We start from the raw sequence: 17,026 nt of genomic DNA, 5'->3' as shown, positions 1-17,026 counted from the left end.
ATATAATTTACATTATTTTAATAAAATGACTTGATAGACGAAATATTTTTAACCAATTTTTTAAGAGAAAATAGGTGATACACTGATTGTGTAAAAAAGTTTTACACTGTCAATCAAGCACTACATTGTTAAGCGCCAAATCATACTGTAAATTTTAAATTACTGACATGATATGGTAGAATAAAATGTTTCTATTGAATGAACAGTGTAAAAAAATTTACACCATCTGTACACTATCTTTTAACCTTTTTTTTAACAAATAAATTTTAAAAAAACATAAATTTCTTCCGTTTAAAAAAAAAGTCAAAACAAGTTTAAAGTAAGCTAAATCATAGAAAGGGCACCCTTTACAGGTATTTTAATCTACCATACGCAAATGAACTCCACGACATAGCAATACATTCTTCGACTTATATTTTATGGAAAGAAGGAAGGTTCTGATCTCTATAAAGGATGTGCAATTGCCCTATGCCAAAATAACACTGCAAAACACCCAAAACTATAAACACTCCATGTCTAATCTCAATGGCACCATGCGTAACAATGTTGTTGATGGATCCGTAGCTGTATGGAGAATGCGTTGGGGTTGGATTCAGACGTGGGTGTAGAGCAAATTACTTGGTCTATGGTTGGATTGAATAAAGTTTATGTAACAGTTAATGGCTAATAAGATGTATGAATGCTATGACAATCTTAGAAGGGTTTAGATGAAAGTTTGAGAGCACCTAACATACACAAATGAATTGTCAATGGTACCTTAATTTTCATGATTCAATTCTCTGATTTCTAAAACTAATCCAATTCTAATTGATGTTAATCTTTTTCTTCTTTGATCTTTCTTCTTTCATAAATTTTTGTATTCATCAAAACTAAGCTAAGATAGATGAAGATCATCTTTTTTACAAGGGGGCGTAAAACACCACCTACTCCAGTGAGAGAAGTGAAATTTTCCTATATTTCTTACTGGTACGTATCTCGTTGGAGCGTTAGGCTACAAACACTTTCTTCCTACCGATGCTTCTCCTCATGTTCTTGGTCAGACCAAATAGCGTCCTAGCGGTTGGTTCCCGGGCCGGCCCAACATATCTTGAGACATGAGGCAAAATTTAAAATTAATTTTTTAATATAATAAAAATAATTTTATTTAGATTAATATATTTTAATTTTAGATTTTTTTTAATGTAAAATCATTAAATTATATATTTTCTTTTTAATTGATAATACAATCAACCCATCTAAGCACACTTCTTCTCATTTTTAAAAAATTATAATTGAAAAAATATTAGCAAAGTTCTTTAAAAAAAAACTTAAATTTCAAGTATTTTTTTTGTTAGAGAACTTAGAAGTGTAAGACGGGCTACAATTAAAGGGTTTAAAAAATTTTAAGGTTAAGTTGTTGATTACAAAAGGCCTAAAAAATATTGATTATAGTTAAATAATAACAAAATATGACTTATTAATTTTTTGTAATTAAACCATCGTAAATTTACACAAGGTCTTGAAAAATTTAAAACGACTTTAATTTTTAAGTTAATCAATTATAAAATACACATCCTAAATTATTGTTATTGTTATAAATTTTTAATAGGTGTTATTATTTAATTGATATAAAATAATTTAAAGAGTTTGTATTTAAAAGAAAATACTATTAACTAATACAGTGCCATATAAATATAAAAAATGAGGCCCTAGGCGGTAGTAGCCTTGGTGGCCTACCCCTAGGACCGACCCTGGTTGGTTCCACCGAGGGCCAAAGTAGTAGATTGACATGGCAACAAAATCCGTACCTGCGGGTACCCACCCGAACCCACCCCGAAGTTGACGGGGAAAACCCGCTTTGATTGGGTTTGGGTTCAGATTTGGGTTTTTACCGATTACAAAATATGGGGACAGATCGGGTAATAGGGACACTAGTACCTGCCCTGTTTATTTCATTATGTATATTATTATTTATTTTTGATGATTTAGAATATTAAATAAGTGGCCAATATTTTGATATTTTGATTTGAATTAATTATTTAAAATATTTTAAATGTATATATGAAATTATTTTATTTTATTATTTATAATGTAGTTTTATTTTGGAAAAAATAAGTATTTTTATTAAAAAATTGATTTCACTAAATGGATGGTGGCGGGGCGGGATACCCGAACCCGTTTGGGTCGGGTTTGGATTTTAATTCTCCATTCCCGTTTGGGTTTGAGGCGGGGAACGGGAATTGTTTGGGGACTCGGGTTTGGGTTTGGGGAAGGTAGTAACCGTCCCCGACCCGCCCCATTGCCATCCCTAGTCGTAGAAGCGTGTCGAGTATATTGGGTCAAAGCTGCCACTTCTTCTTCCAAGGCACGCTCGAACATATTGGCTAAATATGAATAGTCTTCCTCTAAAGGAAGAAATCGGTGTTCCCTAGAGGAGCGGGGGCCCGACCCATCAACAACGTAAGGGTCAGAGTACTTGAAGCACACAACAACCTTATAAGGGCATTCAAAGCAGCAACACCTTTAGAAGGCTCCAAAGTAGTGGAAAGGCCTGCTACAGTTCCTCCCGGCCATATTCCCCATCTTAAAAGTTAGAGCGCTACTTCATCCTTCATTGAATATGAATGCAATCATCACCAAAGCAAATACGCCACGAGTAAGCAAGTTGAATGCATAAAAGCTAAGGACTTTCAAGACTTGCCAAAAATAATCTTCCTTTCTTCCCTGGTACGAGCATCCACCAAAAGCAAGTATCGGTGATGTGTTTTAAGTGTTTTCAGTCGACATCATTCAGAGGAATACTTCCCCCAAAATAATCCAGGTCTTTGATAAAACTCGTCAACCGCGTCTTCGGATACAACTCCTTTTGAGAAATGTCTTCCTCTTTGTAGATGTACAACCCATTTCCCATTACAAAATGGCTCTCATTCTAGTACTTAGGGAAAAATCAACACATTTATCCTCCACTCCATCTCTAACAACGCAAACTATTACATTAGCTTCTAGGAAAATAATGGTAATAGAAACAAGGGCTTGGTGGAAAACTATTTTGGGCCAATCATATTGATCCCTAACCAACCACTCTAAATAAGCTATATAGGTAATAGGACCCAATCTCCAGATACATCCAGCGATCCGCAATTCACGCCAAACAAATAGCAGGTTGTTATTTCCTCTGTATTATATATAGAGAGCGTACAAATACAGGTATCAGTTTCAAATTCAATTTAAATTCAGTTTTTTCGCTAACATACTGACTTGAGCATTGGAGCGTTACTTGTAGGTCTGTTCCCTCTCCGCCGTATCAAAAGCTCATATACACCATCATCTCAGATCTTAACTCTACTTTTGGTTCCATAACGAAAAATATACTTTGATATATATGAATTCATAAGTTCAAATCCTGTAGAATGCTATTTTTTAAATCCATTATTTTGAAGGGTGTTGTAGCCTTTTGAGCTCCTTGTAAGATCCTCTCCTACCTACTGGGTAAAAGGTAAAGATCCTATCTATTTTCTTAAAGAAATGAAAGTGTCCATTACAATAGTTTTTGTGTAATTAAAAGATTTAAATGCACACTCCCATTAAGACATCTCGGTTGGTAGTTGTGTAAGGATATCAAATGTAAGGGTATAGATTTGAACTCACGACATCCCACTTATTCTCCTTTAAAAATGACTAATTCTCCGTTACTAGAGAGAATCTCTGCTTATAGTACAAGATCTATTATATATGCAAAAAGTCGGGTCAACAATTATGATTTTGAGAGCACTCAAATAGTAGGAAGGAAAGAGAAATGAGAGAAGTTGCTAAAATGTTTCAAGTAGAAGAGGACCACGAGCTGCAAAAATGGAGGTCGCAGGTACTTTCAGAAGTGCATCTCTGAAAACACCTGAGGGGTTTCAGAGATGCATCTCCAAAATTATGCCTGAGTAGTTTTTTGACAAACCTGTTTATTGTTATTATTCTTTTTCTAAGATAAATGGCTGAGAATCCTAATAGAGTTAGACTCAGAAGGCCAACCCAAACTGTTTCGCTCAGCGCGAGAGAGCTGAGAAGGTTGCGAAGGCTCGAGAATGCGGGAGGAAATTAAGATGTGCTGTCGTTCCGGGTGTATCTTGATCGAAGTGTTCATGACGACATTCTTTGGACGTCATTCGAGGATCATAGAGAGATTATCCCATTTGAATCCATCTATTTGTACATTAGGTGGCTGGCATGTGGGACCGACACTATGGTCAGGTATCTTCCAGAGTGATGCATGCGAAAGTTTGGCTATGTCCAGATCATACTCAAATCTCCATCTCAAAGGGTGGTTAGCGAGGCAGCAACTATTGTGGGATACAGGAGACAATAAATCTACGTGACATGGTTCTACATAGTGTCACACCCTATCATGACAAAGAATGCTCCTGGACGTCCACCTAGGTCAGCTCATGAGGAGATTTTAGAGAACCAGCAGGCCGAGGATGACCACGCCATTAATGTCTTGTTGATCTATCAGCGGATACAGGCGATTGGACACGAGGCTTTGGAGTTAGGGATCATTGAAAGGGGCGGACCTGAGAAGGTGGCCATCATGGAGAGGGTGGATAGCGAGGCAGCGACTGTGGTGGGATATAGGAGGCAAAAGAGGGGTTAGGGTGAGGATTAGGCATATGTAGTAGGCTATGTTTTTTTATTCCAGAAAAATTTATGTATAATATTTTAATATTTTACAATTTATGCTTATCGCTTATTATCGTTTGATATTGCTTATTATCGTTTAACATTTTTATTTCGTTCACGTTTTTATGAACGTTTTAATCTAATTCCGTATTAAAACTTTGATGAATTTCTTTAAAAAAATCAGTGTTAGGGTTTATTTCGGAGATGAATCTCCGAAACACCTTTAAAACGCATAAGGAGTGCTTTCGGAGATGTATCGCCGAAAATAACTCTTTTGTGGTGCATTCGGAGATGTATCGCCGAAAATATCTCTTTTGTGGTGCAATCGAAGATGTATCAAAGAACATTTTGAAATTTTCAGATGTTTTTTTCACCCCTAAAAGGTGGAAAAAGAAATTCTCTTAATATACTTTCATAACCAACAACTAATGAAATTGATGTTGATGCCAAGATATTAAACCATTAGAGTTTTTTATACGAATTTATGCCATTTTAAAATATTTTTAATAAGCGATGGAGCCAAAAAAAAATTAAGATATGAGGGCAATATATAAATTTTAAGGTATGTTTTGGGCGTCTGTAAGGCCCAATAAGAAAAGCCTAGAAGCGAACAACACATGAGAACTCACAAGAGACTGGGGAACCCCCGTTCTCTAAAAAATCTTGGCCCCTAGATAATCACATGCACCGTCCATATTAATTAGACAGTCCACCACATAATCACATGCAAGCAATTACAATTGTCCTTATTATATAAAGAAATAAGTTCATCATTTCACAAGTATTCAAATTTATTTTCATTTTTACATTACCTTCACTCTTATATAGACTTAGGCCTTAGAATGTTAGTCTTACAGGCTAGTCTCTCTCCACCCCATTAGAATCTCAAATTACTGCAACAACCTCCGTCTTCCCACCAATTAATTCTAGTTATATAACAAAACAAATTATATGTTGTCGACATATAAAAAATCAATAATAAATATGTTAAATTATTTTTTATTATTATGTCACTATTTTATATTATTTATAAACTATTTTTTACAAACATTTATATTTGTGAGACGTAATTGAAAAAAAAATTAGATAATCAGGTATTGAAAAAAAAATACACAAATAGCCATTTTTCGGTCAAATTTACGTAAATAACCATGTTTCTGGAAAAGGTATAAAGGAGACACCAATTGAATTGGCTCCTCCTCTTTAAAGTTGTATGGAGGCGCCAATTGACATGGCTCCACCATGTCTGACTTTTTGGCCAAGCCAAGTGAGATGGCGCCTTCTCTTTTAAGTTGCATGTAGGCGCCAATTCAATTGGCTCCTATGTGTTTTCGTGATTTCGTGAAAATGTGTTCCATAACATTACTGATAGGAATGTTCAATCACCTTTGAGACTTGAAGATGAAGATTGTTCATTTTTTTAATACATGTATTTCAATTAAAAAAATAAAAATGAAATTTTTATTTTATTTTTTAATACATATATATTTCATTATTACTCTTATATTTAAAATCTAGAGTAATTCATCCTTAGCTTTATTGTCGTCACCATATAGATATACCTCCTTCTCATTATATTAATCATTCAATTTTTATACTAATTTTAGTATTAAAATTTTGATTATTATTATTATTATCAATAATAATAATAATTAATAATAATATAATTATTATTATTTATTTATTTTTTATTTTTATTATATTTCAATGAATCTAATTATACAATAATTTTTTATCATTTTTTGTATGTCATAACAACTTTATAAAAAAATTATTTACTTTGTATTAAATTGAAATAGATCTTTTGTGTCATATTTTTTTATTTCGTTTATTTTAACATTATCATTTCTTTTATATTTAAATTTTTTTATTTTTTTTCTATTGACCATTAAATGAAACTTAGTTTGACTGACATATTTAGTCTTTAAAACCTATAACCAATGTATAAATTTAGAGCAATAATTAAATAATTAAATAAATTTAATATTATTTTGAAAATTTGAAATTTGTTTAACATAAAGTTTACTTTCCATTAAAAGTAAATTTTATCTTATTAAAAAATGTTTAAAATAATATATAATAATTTGTATCTAAAAATTTTATTTATTTATGATAATTTTTATAAAAATATATATGTAATATATTAACTATAATTACAAACACTATTAAAGTGTAACAAATTATATTAAAATATTAGTTTATCAAAAAAGTTTGTATTTTTTAAAATAAAATGTTAATAAAATTTTAATATTTATTCTAAAAATTTTAAAAATATTTGATTAATACACTAATTTATTACTATAAAATTTGATACAGTAAAATTTGGATAATTTTTATTCGCTTACTATATTTAATAAAGATCAATAAATTAATTTGATATATTTCATTATATTCAAATTTTTATCTTCAAATATCATAAGAGTTATTTTTCATTTGTGTTAGTAAATTTGTATATCTAATTTTATTATATTAACACAATTTTTCTTTAAAAATTAATAAAATAATTATATACTATACAATTAATTCCTATTTGGATCACAATCACGAATTGACATATTTTTATTTAATATTTTTAATAGTATAATCTTTATCTATACTTTTTAATCTCTACTTTAGCATAATTATTATTTACTATTTATAATAATGTTGCGCGACCCGCCGTCCTCCTAATAGATTTGATGTTTCTTTATCTTTTGATTTTCTTCTTCTGCAAGCTTTTCCAGTATCACTACATATTTATTAAACTCTTTTATGTAATTTAAAAACTTATACTATAGTTTTAATTATTATTTAATTGATAATAATCATATTTAATTTTACGGGAGACATTTAAAATATTAATTAATTAATTCAATTATATAAACGGGAATAAGTTGCAAATATGTTTATAAGCATGAAAAAGTTTACTATTGATACAATTATTATTATAAACTGTAATAAATTATAAATATTTTTATAAACGGGAAAAAGTCAATCGATGATATAATTACTTTTATAAATGGGAATAAGTTGCAAATATTTTTATAAAGAGGAAAAAGTCAATTTATGATACAATTATTTAACGAGTTAATTTTTTAAAAAACTTACACAAATTGTTAATAAATTAGAAATGCCCAAATTATGTTATAATTTAAAAATAATAATTAAATAAACTTTTTAATGTATATTATTAAATAATAATAACATTTTAACATAGTAATCTAACTATAAAATTTATAAATTATGAATGCGTTTTTAAAATAATATTTTTTATTTAAAAAATATTTAATTCGTGACTCGCAGGGGTTTAAGTTCTAATATCTACTGTATATTGAATAAGACACATATAAGATTATCAGTAGTAGAAGAAGGGTTAAGTCGATGATTATCTATTAAAAAATCAAATCCAAACTACTCTTATCATTCACGTACATTCACGATTTGATAAACAATTTATTATTAGGCACGAACCATAGTTGTTTAATAAGTTCATTTAATATGTTAAAAATAAATTTTAACGTAAATTGAACGGGAAAGACGGGGGTATAAGGTGTAAGTTGCCACTAAAAATCAATATTAGTTGTCCCACCATCACATATTCACTTCACATGGCTCGTAGCAATTTTTTCAACGGTAGTGTCCATTATTATAAATGCATATATGTGGAATTGAATTTTTTTACTAACATTTTGTATTCAGAACTTCGCACTCTGACTTAGGGTATCTTAAGATTGGCTAGACAAATTTCTTTCTTTAAATGCCAAAACAAATTATAGCTGCTCATTATTACTAGTAGGCTGTAATTTTGAAATTCTGCCTTCATGTATTACTGCACTCACTGCTAATCCTGCTCAAAATAGGAGGCTCAATTGGTCCCAATTTTCAACTTGCTAAGTATAATAACTTCATGATAAGTGCAATATAGTTTTCCCAACTCTATATAAAGGATATGCAACTACTATATACATACCAAACTACCATACAAAAACTATCTACACTTTTTACTCTAATCTCAATGGCTTCCATTACAAATCTTGTTTTTCTATCTTCTATTTTCCTTTTCAACGTTATCAACATTCCACTCTTGATCACAAACGCTCAATCCTCATGCAACGGACCATGCAAAACTCTCAATGATTGTTCTGGTCAACTCATTTGCATCAACGGTAAATGCAACGATGACCCTGACGTTGGGACACACACATGCACCAAACCGTCACCATCACCACCGAGCGGTGGTGGTGGTGGAGGCGGTGGTGGCAACTGTCAGTCCTCCGGAACCCTACAATGCAAAAAAAAATCATACCCTCAATATAGATGCTCTCCACCAGTTTCATCTTCCACACAAGCACAACTCACCTTTAACGATTTCAGTGAAGGTAAACAAACTATAAAAATTAGTCATAAGTCATAACCATCTTTTAACTATTTTAAACAATATTCAACTAATTCTAACAATTCTCAAACCATTTCTAACAGGTGGAGATGGAGGAGGACCGTCTGAGTGCGACGAAAAATACCACGACAACTCCGAAAGAGTGGTGGCATTGTCAACTGGTTGGTACAACGGAGGTTCGAGATGTGGAAAATTGATTAGAATCACCGCGAGGAATGGGAAGAGTACGACCGCAAAAGTGGTGGACGAATGTGATTCAGTGAATGGTTGTGACGCAGAGCACGCAGGTCAGCCGCCATGTCGTAACAATATTGTGGATGGATCTGTGGCAGTATGGAATGCGTTGGGATTGAATACAGATGTGGGTGTTGAGCAAGTTACATGGTCAATGACTTGAATCAATGAATAACACTTAAGTATATGCAAAGTAACATGTATGGACTAATAACTAATTAATAAGAATAAGCTTAATTTGCACACCTTGTGCATGTGTGTGGATTTTAATAAATTCATTTTGCTTTTGCAAAATTAAATAAGTAAGAATATGCTTAATTTGTGTAAGGTAAAATGAACCTATCTTCTGTTTGTTAGTTTATTTCGTTCATCCTTTCTTTTTCTCTCCCCATGATTTGTGTTTATATACCCTCTCTCTTGTTTTGTTTATTTTTTGGGCCAAGCCCATTTTTCTTTCCTTTTTCTATATGACCCTGTATTTACTCTTGCACGTTTCATCTCAATTTTTTTGGTTAGTTCATTTAATTGAATTTTTTTAATTAACCTGACCATCTAAAATCAACCTTTCCAAATCGAAACATTTGATCAACATCAAAGGACATTTTCACAATTAACTCATTTTTAAATCAATTTTTTAAATCAAAAAATGCTCAAAATCTTTTCACAATAAACCGAATGAAAAAGGACGAGATTGGCGTATGTCCTACCTTTTCCTCGAGTATTCAAATACAAGTTGTATAGCTTAGCCATTCAAATATTTATCTTTTCAAAACACAATAATTAAGCGAGTTTAGTTAAACTCAATAAACAAATTAAATGGACGAGATGAATGTATGTTTCACATTTTCCTTGAATATTTGAATACAAGTTGTATAGATTGGTCATTTGAATGCTTAAAAGAGACAAAAAAGGACGAGATGGACTTGTGTCATACCTTTTTCCTGAGTATTTGGATACAAGTTGTATAGTTTGCCTTTCGAATACTCGTCTCCCACCTAAAATCAATCCAACTCATCAAAATGTCTTTTTCTCCCAAGAGTGAGTCCTTTTTCAAAAAACTTTCATAGCCTAAATGCGAATCTTTTTATCAGGGAGTCTTTTTCCGCCCAAGCGCGACTAAATTCATTTTCACAATTTAAAATCAACTAAAAAATATGTAATTTTCTACCACGAACTACGAAGCTCTGATTTTCCCAATGCATCTAGAAATACGAAGGCACGGGATTTTAAAATCTTGGCGAGTACAATAGTAAAAAACCTAAAAACTAGAAGATCGCATAATAACTAGAAGATCGCAAGTAAACATATGCTAACACTCATTATTGAAACTAAATAAATGGGTCCCGTTGAGTACAACGAATACAAGGGGTGCTAATATCTTCTCATTGCATTACCAAATCCCGAACCCTAATTCATTTGATACATAATTCATCAACCGTTATAATAAGAGGATTCGATAAAAAGATCTAATCGCCTTTTTGTCATCGAACTTTACTCCGTTAATTTTCTCGTTCTTATTTTCGTATTGAATCGCTGTCAACCCCCCCCCCCCATTATTTAGTTTAATTCACATTGTTATTTCCTTGTTTTCATTCGCAATCCATGTGGAGACGAATTACTTTATTACTTCAACGAGACCGGTACACTTGCTAGTTTGTTCCATCCGATTCTAAATTCGAGGAGAAATTTTAAATTTAACGGAGGCGTATGTAACACCCCACATTTATTCTAAGAACTTAATCTTGATTAATTAAATGAGACTAATGATAAACACAAGGAATACGGGAAGGAGATGAAGGAAAGAGAAAATAGAGCTTGCATGCTTTGGAGATCTTGATGGAAGAAGAAGATTCAAAGTTAACCACGTTCCAGTTTGAAATCCAAGTTTCTTAAGAGGTCGCGTTCTTAGATAGTTAGGTTCAAAACTGAATTTTTGGATTTTGATGCTTGTTCGGAAAATTGGGGTTTTTAATGAATGTTCTTGCCCTTTTGTGAAATTGTGTATTTTTAAGTAGTTGATTTCATGTATGTTTTGGAAATTGATGACATGATAAGTGGTGTTGCTGCAAAATTGCATGTTTAGAATGTGTATAGATGCTAAGATGTGAAACTGAGATGCATTAGAGTAGAGAATCTTTGAAAATTTTGGGTTTGTTGATAAATTCTGCAGAAAAACTCGACTTCGGATTGATGGCGACCGTAACCCTTGAGTCTGTTGCTAAATTCTGCAGAAAAATGCAACCTAGGATTAATAACGACTGTCACGCTCCGAATCCCATATGACGGGCGATGGTCTTAGTGACGGACATCAACTTTGGCTGACGGGTGATCACCAAGTGATGATCGTCATGGCCATGTAGACTAAGTCATTGTCGTGGTTATTTCAATCTCGTTTTGGGCATGGCAATGAGATTTCTTTGGAGAGGTTTCGTCCCTCCGATGATAAGTACACTATGGTTGAATGAGTTTCAATCAAAATAGCGCGTAATACTAATACATATAGAGTTATGTGCTAAGTCCAACCCTGAGTGGAGTTGTAATTAGTTGTACTTGCTAAATTCCACTTTGTATTATTGTCTTTAATTCTTAGTAGTAGTCTCCAAGTATTTTATCAACACAATCTAGTATAATTTTGATTTGCTCACTAAGTTTTGTTAGCCGAAGAAAAATTGGAAAAATTTGGAAAAAAAACGATAGAGCGATGTGACTTAAATACGAAGCCATCATTTGAGTTGGAATTTTAGGCGGGAATTGTTAGGCCATAATTCATAGTTTGTGTTCCTACAATACCCTTAATGTTACTTAAGTACCAAAAGAATTAGCTTTTAGTCGATCTGAATTTGAAAATCACGTATAAATATTGGTGCCGGTATTTTTCATAAATCTTTTGCACGAGCATATATATATATATATATATATATATATATATATATATATATATATATATATATATATATATATATATATATATATATATATATATATATATATATATATATATATATATATATATATATATATATATATATATATATATATATATATATATATATATATATATATATAACTTTTTATTTAATAAAAGCCAACTTTTTTTAATAGCTTCTTATATTTATTATATTTTATTTTATTTATTATTTAGTAATTTTAAATATTTACTAATAAACTAATTTTATCACACTAACTTCTTACTTCATTTTTTTAATTTCTTAAAAAAAGTTAACTTTATCCTATTATCTTCTTATTTTATTATATAATTATTAAATTATTTAATAATTTTGCCTATAAAATTGAAGATGACTTTGTAATTTTATAATTTGATTATTATATTTATTTATTTTTATCTGTTCCATTAATTAGCCTCTTTCACTAACTTTTTTTATTATTTAATAAAAACTAACTTCTTTTTTAATAATTTATAATATTTGTTATATTTTATTTTATTAATTATTTATTAATTTTAAATATTTATTAATAAACTTTTTTTTTTGTTTATTCCACCTGTTCAAAGTTAAAAAACTAACTTTATCTCGTTAATTTCTTACTTTATTTTTCTAAAAACTAACATTATCCCGCTAATTTCTTACTTTATTAATTTTATCCCACTAATTTCTTACTTTATTTTTTTTATTTTTTTCTTAATCCCGTTTTTAAAATAACTACCTTTAATTAATTATTATTATTATTAAGTTATTTAATTAATGATAACTTTTTATATGCAATGATTTTTTTTTTAATTTGTGATATTAATTCCACTAAAAAACCTCATTTAACTAACTATCCCATTATTTTCTTTTATATTAACAAATTATTCATAAAACCTATTATGAAACTATATAAAATAAATTAACAAATTATTCATAAAACCTATTATGAAACTATATAAAATAATATATAGATCAAAGAAAGGAAGAGAAGAAAGAAAATTAGTGTATTATCTTCTCTAAAAGTATCATTTACATTGTAATGTGGGTCTTGTTTATAGGATTCAAGGGAGATGAAAAATCACATTTATTAATAGGGAATAAGAAGATGAAAAAGGGGAAGAATGATGGACATTCACTTTTATCTTTATTTATAACACTCCCCTTAGATGTCCATTGAAGATATGTCTCGTTAAAACTTTACTAAAAAATCTAGTGAAGAAAAAAGAGTATAATAGCCTTTCATTTCTCCCCCTCAGCTGAACAGTCATTTCTTCTATGAATACCAATCTTTTGTACTAGTTGATTGAAAATTCTACTTGGGAGTGACTTTGTGAAAAGGTCTGCAAGGTTATCACATGAACAGATTTGTTGAAAGCTTATATCACCACTCTTTTGAAGATCGTGAGTAAAAAACTTTGAAGAAATATATTTTGTCTGGTCTCCTTTAGTGTGAGCTTCTTTCAATTGAGCAATGCATGCAATATTATCTTCATATATGGTCGTTGTATTTAACTTTTCAAAAGATAAACCACGAGTATTTTGTATGTGCTGAATTAAGGATCTCAACCAAGCGCATTTTGACTTGGCTCATGTAATGCTAAAATTTTTGCAAGATTAGATGATGTTGCTGCTATGCTTTGTTCCACTGATCTCCATGAAATAGTTGTACCTCTACATGTAAACAAATAATCTGTTTGTGATCTATCATTATAAGGATCTGATAAGTAACTTACATCTGCATAACCTATTAATTCAAATCTTGATACTTTTGTGTAAAACAAATCCATGTCTATTGTACCTCTAAGGTAACGAAGTATATGTTTGACTTCGTTCCAATGTCTTCGTGTAGGTGAAGAACTGTATCTTACTAATAGGTTTACAACAAATTATATATCAAGACGTCTATAATTAGCAAGGTACATTGGTGCTCCAATTGCACTAAGATATGGTACTTAAGGACCAAACAATTCTTCATCCTTTTCTCAAGGTCTGAAAGGATCTTTCTCCACATCCAATGATCTAACTTATATATTCTCCTTTGTGATAGGTGTTGGGGGAATTTTTCACTAGGGAGCATTGATACATAGTTGAGAAGTATTCACCTTTGTGAGAGACACGCCACTTATTCACCCAAAACCTTAATATAATAGGTGAGTGGGTTCTCTCACTTATATATTCTCAAGTCACCACATTCCTATTCAATATGGGACTATTTTCCCACTTATTCTCACTTGCAGTATCTTCTAACACTCTCCCTCAAGTGTGAGTCCGCAATGATCCCCACTTACACTTGTACCGTCTTACCTCTTCTTTGGCAACGAGACACCTCTTCTTGGGCATTTTGATACAAGTGAGTCGTTCCCTTTCTCGAACCAAAGACTCATGATACCATTTGTTGGGGGTTCACTAGGAAGCATTGATACTTAGTGTATGACTAGGCATCTTTGTGAGAGACACGCCACTTGTCCACCTAAAACCTTAAGGTGATAGGTGAGTAGGTTCTCCCACTTATAAATGTTCAAGTCACCATATTCCTATCCAATGTGGGACTATTTACCCACTTACTCACACTTGCAATATTATTCTAACATTTTGCAACTGATTTTTCAATCCTTTGGGGAGGGTGCATGATCCAGTCAACTGTCTGGTCCTCCAGTTGGAGGCTTCATTCAGCTTTTGGTATAGGTATACCAGAATAGCTGCCCCCCAGTTCCACTGATCCACGGTAGTCAGATCGATAAAGTATTGAAGATACGTCATGTCGACGTAGGTTGCACTTTTGTCCACAAAGAGTGCAGTGCCTACCAAGAACATGAACCAGCACTGCAGAGCGCAAGCACGGTGATACTCAGTAAAAAGCTCTTCACCCTTCTTCTCCGACTCCGCTGCCGCCACCAAGTAGTTCTCATACAACTGTATCAAGCTAGAGAACCTGATATGCGCCTATTTGTCGCTCTGCACTCATAATCCGCCATGTTTGGGTCCATGCCCAGATAGTCCACCATCCACTCAATGGCCTCAACCCTCTGTATCCGAGAATGGTCGAGCAACCTCCCTCTGATCGGCAGGTGGAGCAGACAGGCCACATCGTGTAAGGTGATCGTCAACTCCCCAACAGGAAGGTGGCAATAATATGTCTCCTTGCTACCACGTCATTAAACCACTAAGCCTGTGGTTTAAACAAAGAAAATATATTCCGTGCATGTTTCACGGATTTTATGGTCGGTCGCTTCTGTCACAACAAAAATAAAAAAGAAACTTAGTTAGACCGTTAGGAGAAAGTAGAATAAAAACCTAAATAAAAACGGTTAAATTATAAAGTATAATTAAAAAAACTACCTCTCCCTCCCAAACACGTCGAGCGACGTGGTCGTGATAGTAAATCAGCACGGAAGTGTCTGTAGGCCCTTCTGGGTAGCTCTCCTCTGTGTCATCCTCCCCGCTCGGAGGGTCAGCATCAGGTATTTCATCCTCATGATGTCTCACCTCCTCTTCGATCTCCTCCTCCTCACATACCATATCACGAGAGGAAGACGCCCGAGCCAGCCGACTCATAGATCCATATGAGGAACCAGCAGGCGCCTCATCCGTTTGGACGGATACTCGACCCCATCCTCGTGTCGATGCTAACTGTGAGGCCCGCTCGCGTCGAGCCGATGCGGTCTGGGTCTCCCTACCCTGTCTAAGTCGTGCGGGGTTTCCTGACATTTTCCTAAAATAATAGAAACTGATAAGAAGGCGAAACAATCTAGAAAAAAATCTGAGTTCATTTCGGAAGTGCATTTCCGAAAATGGTCAGAGAGGTGTTTTCGGAAGTGCACTTCCAAAACAACCTGCGAACACCATTTTTAGCAGAAACCCATTTCTTCCCCTAAATGCTTAAAAAAAATTTCCTATCTAAACACACTCAATGACGTATAATAACTTAACCCTATAACATTTTGTTAATTTCTAACAGCCCTAATATGAATTTCAATCCTACAGTTTAAGGTTGTGAGAACTTACAAATTGGAAGCTTTGAATGTAGCCTTTGAAGTAGTCTTTGAAGGTTGTAGAGCAAGTTTAGAGAATTAACTTTGTATAGTAGTGGCAAGAAATGGGGAGATTTTTGAAAGTTTTGAGTTTTAGGGTAAAATGAAAAAGGGGGAGGTTGTTTTGTTTAAACTGCAAAACGCATGTGTTTTAGGAGATGTATCTCCGAAATCACTCTTTCGGAAATGAATCTCCAAAAACACCTTTTTTCAATAAAAAATGATTTCAGAGATGCATCTCCGAAATCACCCTTTTTGATGACTTCGGAGATGCACTTACGAAATATAGGGGCGTTTTAGGAATTTCGTGCGGGTTTCTAAGAAGCTTGGGGTGGATAAAGAAATTGTCAAGTTTTATACTCCCTCTGTCCCGAAATAAATGTCACATTTGAAAAAAAATTGTCCCAAAAAACTTGTCACTTTACATTACCAATGCAATTTTATATTTAATCTTTCAATTGCACCCTCTAATAAATACTCTTAATTTATTGTTTTCTCACTTAAGATTAATGTTATTTCAAATACACTAATAGTTTATCAGGATAATTAGGTAAAGTCACCATTCTCTCTTTCATTTATTACTGTTTCTTAATCTGTGTGAAGTTGGCCATTGTGACATATAATTTGGGACGGAAGGAGTACTATTTTTATCAATTCACAGTTTAAGTTCATGATCCATTTTTATTAACGTTAATTTTTTTTATAATTATCACTTTAGTTAACTAATATAATATTAATTTTTTAAATTATATTTGAAAACTTCAACAAAATTGAAAATTTAATACAAATAAATAGTTTATAAATAGAAATAT

At 32.2% G+C, this 17,026-nt stretch overlaps 1 protein-coding gene across 1 annotated transcript; it reads left to right on the top strand.

Annotated features, from left to right (window-relative positions):
* The first annotated feature begins 8,614 nt into the window (after window positions 1–8,614).
* On the top strand, window positions 8,615–9,592 carry LOC131648220 (kiwellin-like). The gene is made up of 2 exons (XM_058917999.1): window positions 8,615–9,005; window positions 9,106–9,592. The coding sequence occupies exons 1-2, from the start codon at window positions 8,642–8,644 to the stop codon at window positions 9,417–9,419; spliced, it is 678 nt and encodes a 225-aa protein (XP_058773982.1). The 5' UTR covers window positions 8,615–8,641; the 3' UTR covers window positions 9,420–9,592.
* The last annotated feature ends 7,434 nt before the right edge of the window (window positions 9,593–17,026 follow it).

The sequence above is a fragment of the Vicia villosa genome, linkage group LG2 (assembly GCF_029867415.1).
Source record: "Vicia villosa cultivar HV-30 ecotype Madison, WI linkage group LG2, Vvil1.0, whole genome shotgun sequence".
Classification (NCBI taxonomy): domain Eukaryota; kingdom Viridiplantae; phylum Streptophyta; class Magnoliopsida; order Fabales; family Fabaceae; genus Vicia; species Vicia villosa.
This window is presented reverse-complemented; position numbering and strand designations above follow the sequence as displayed.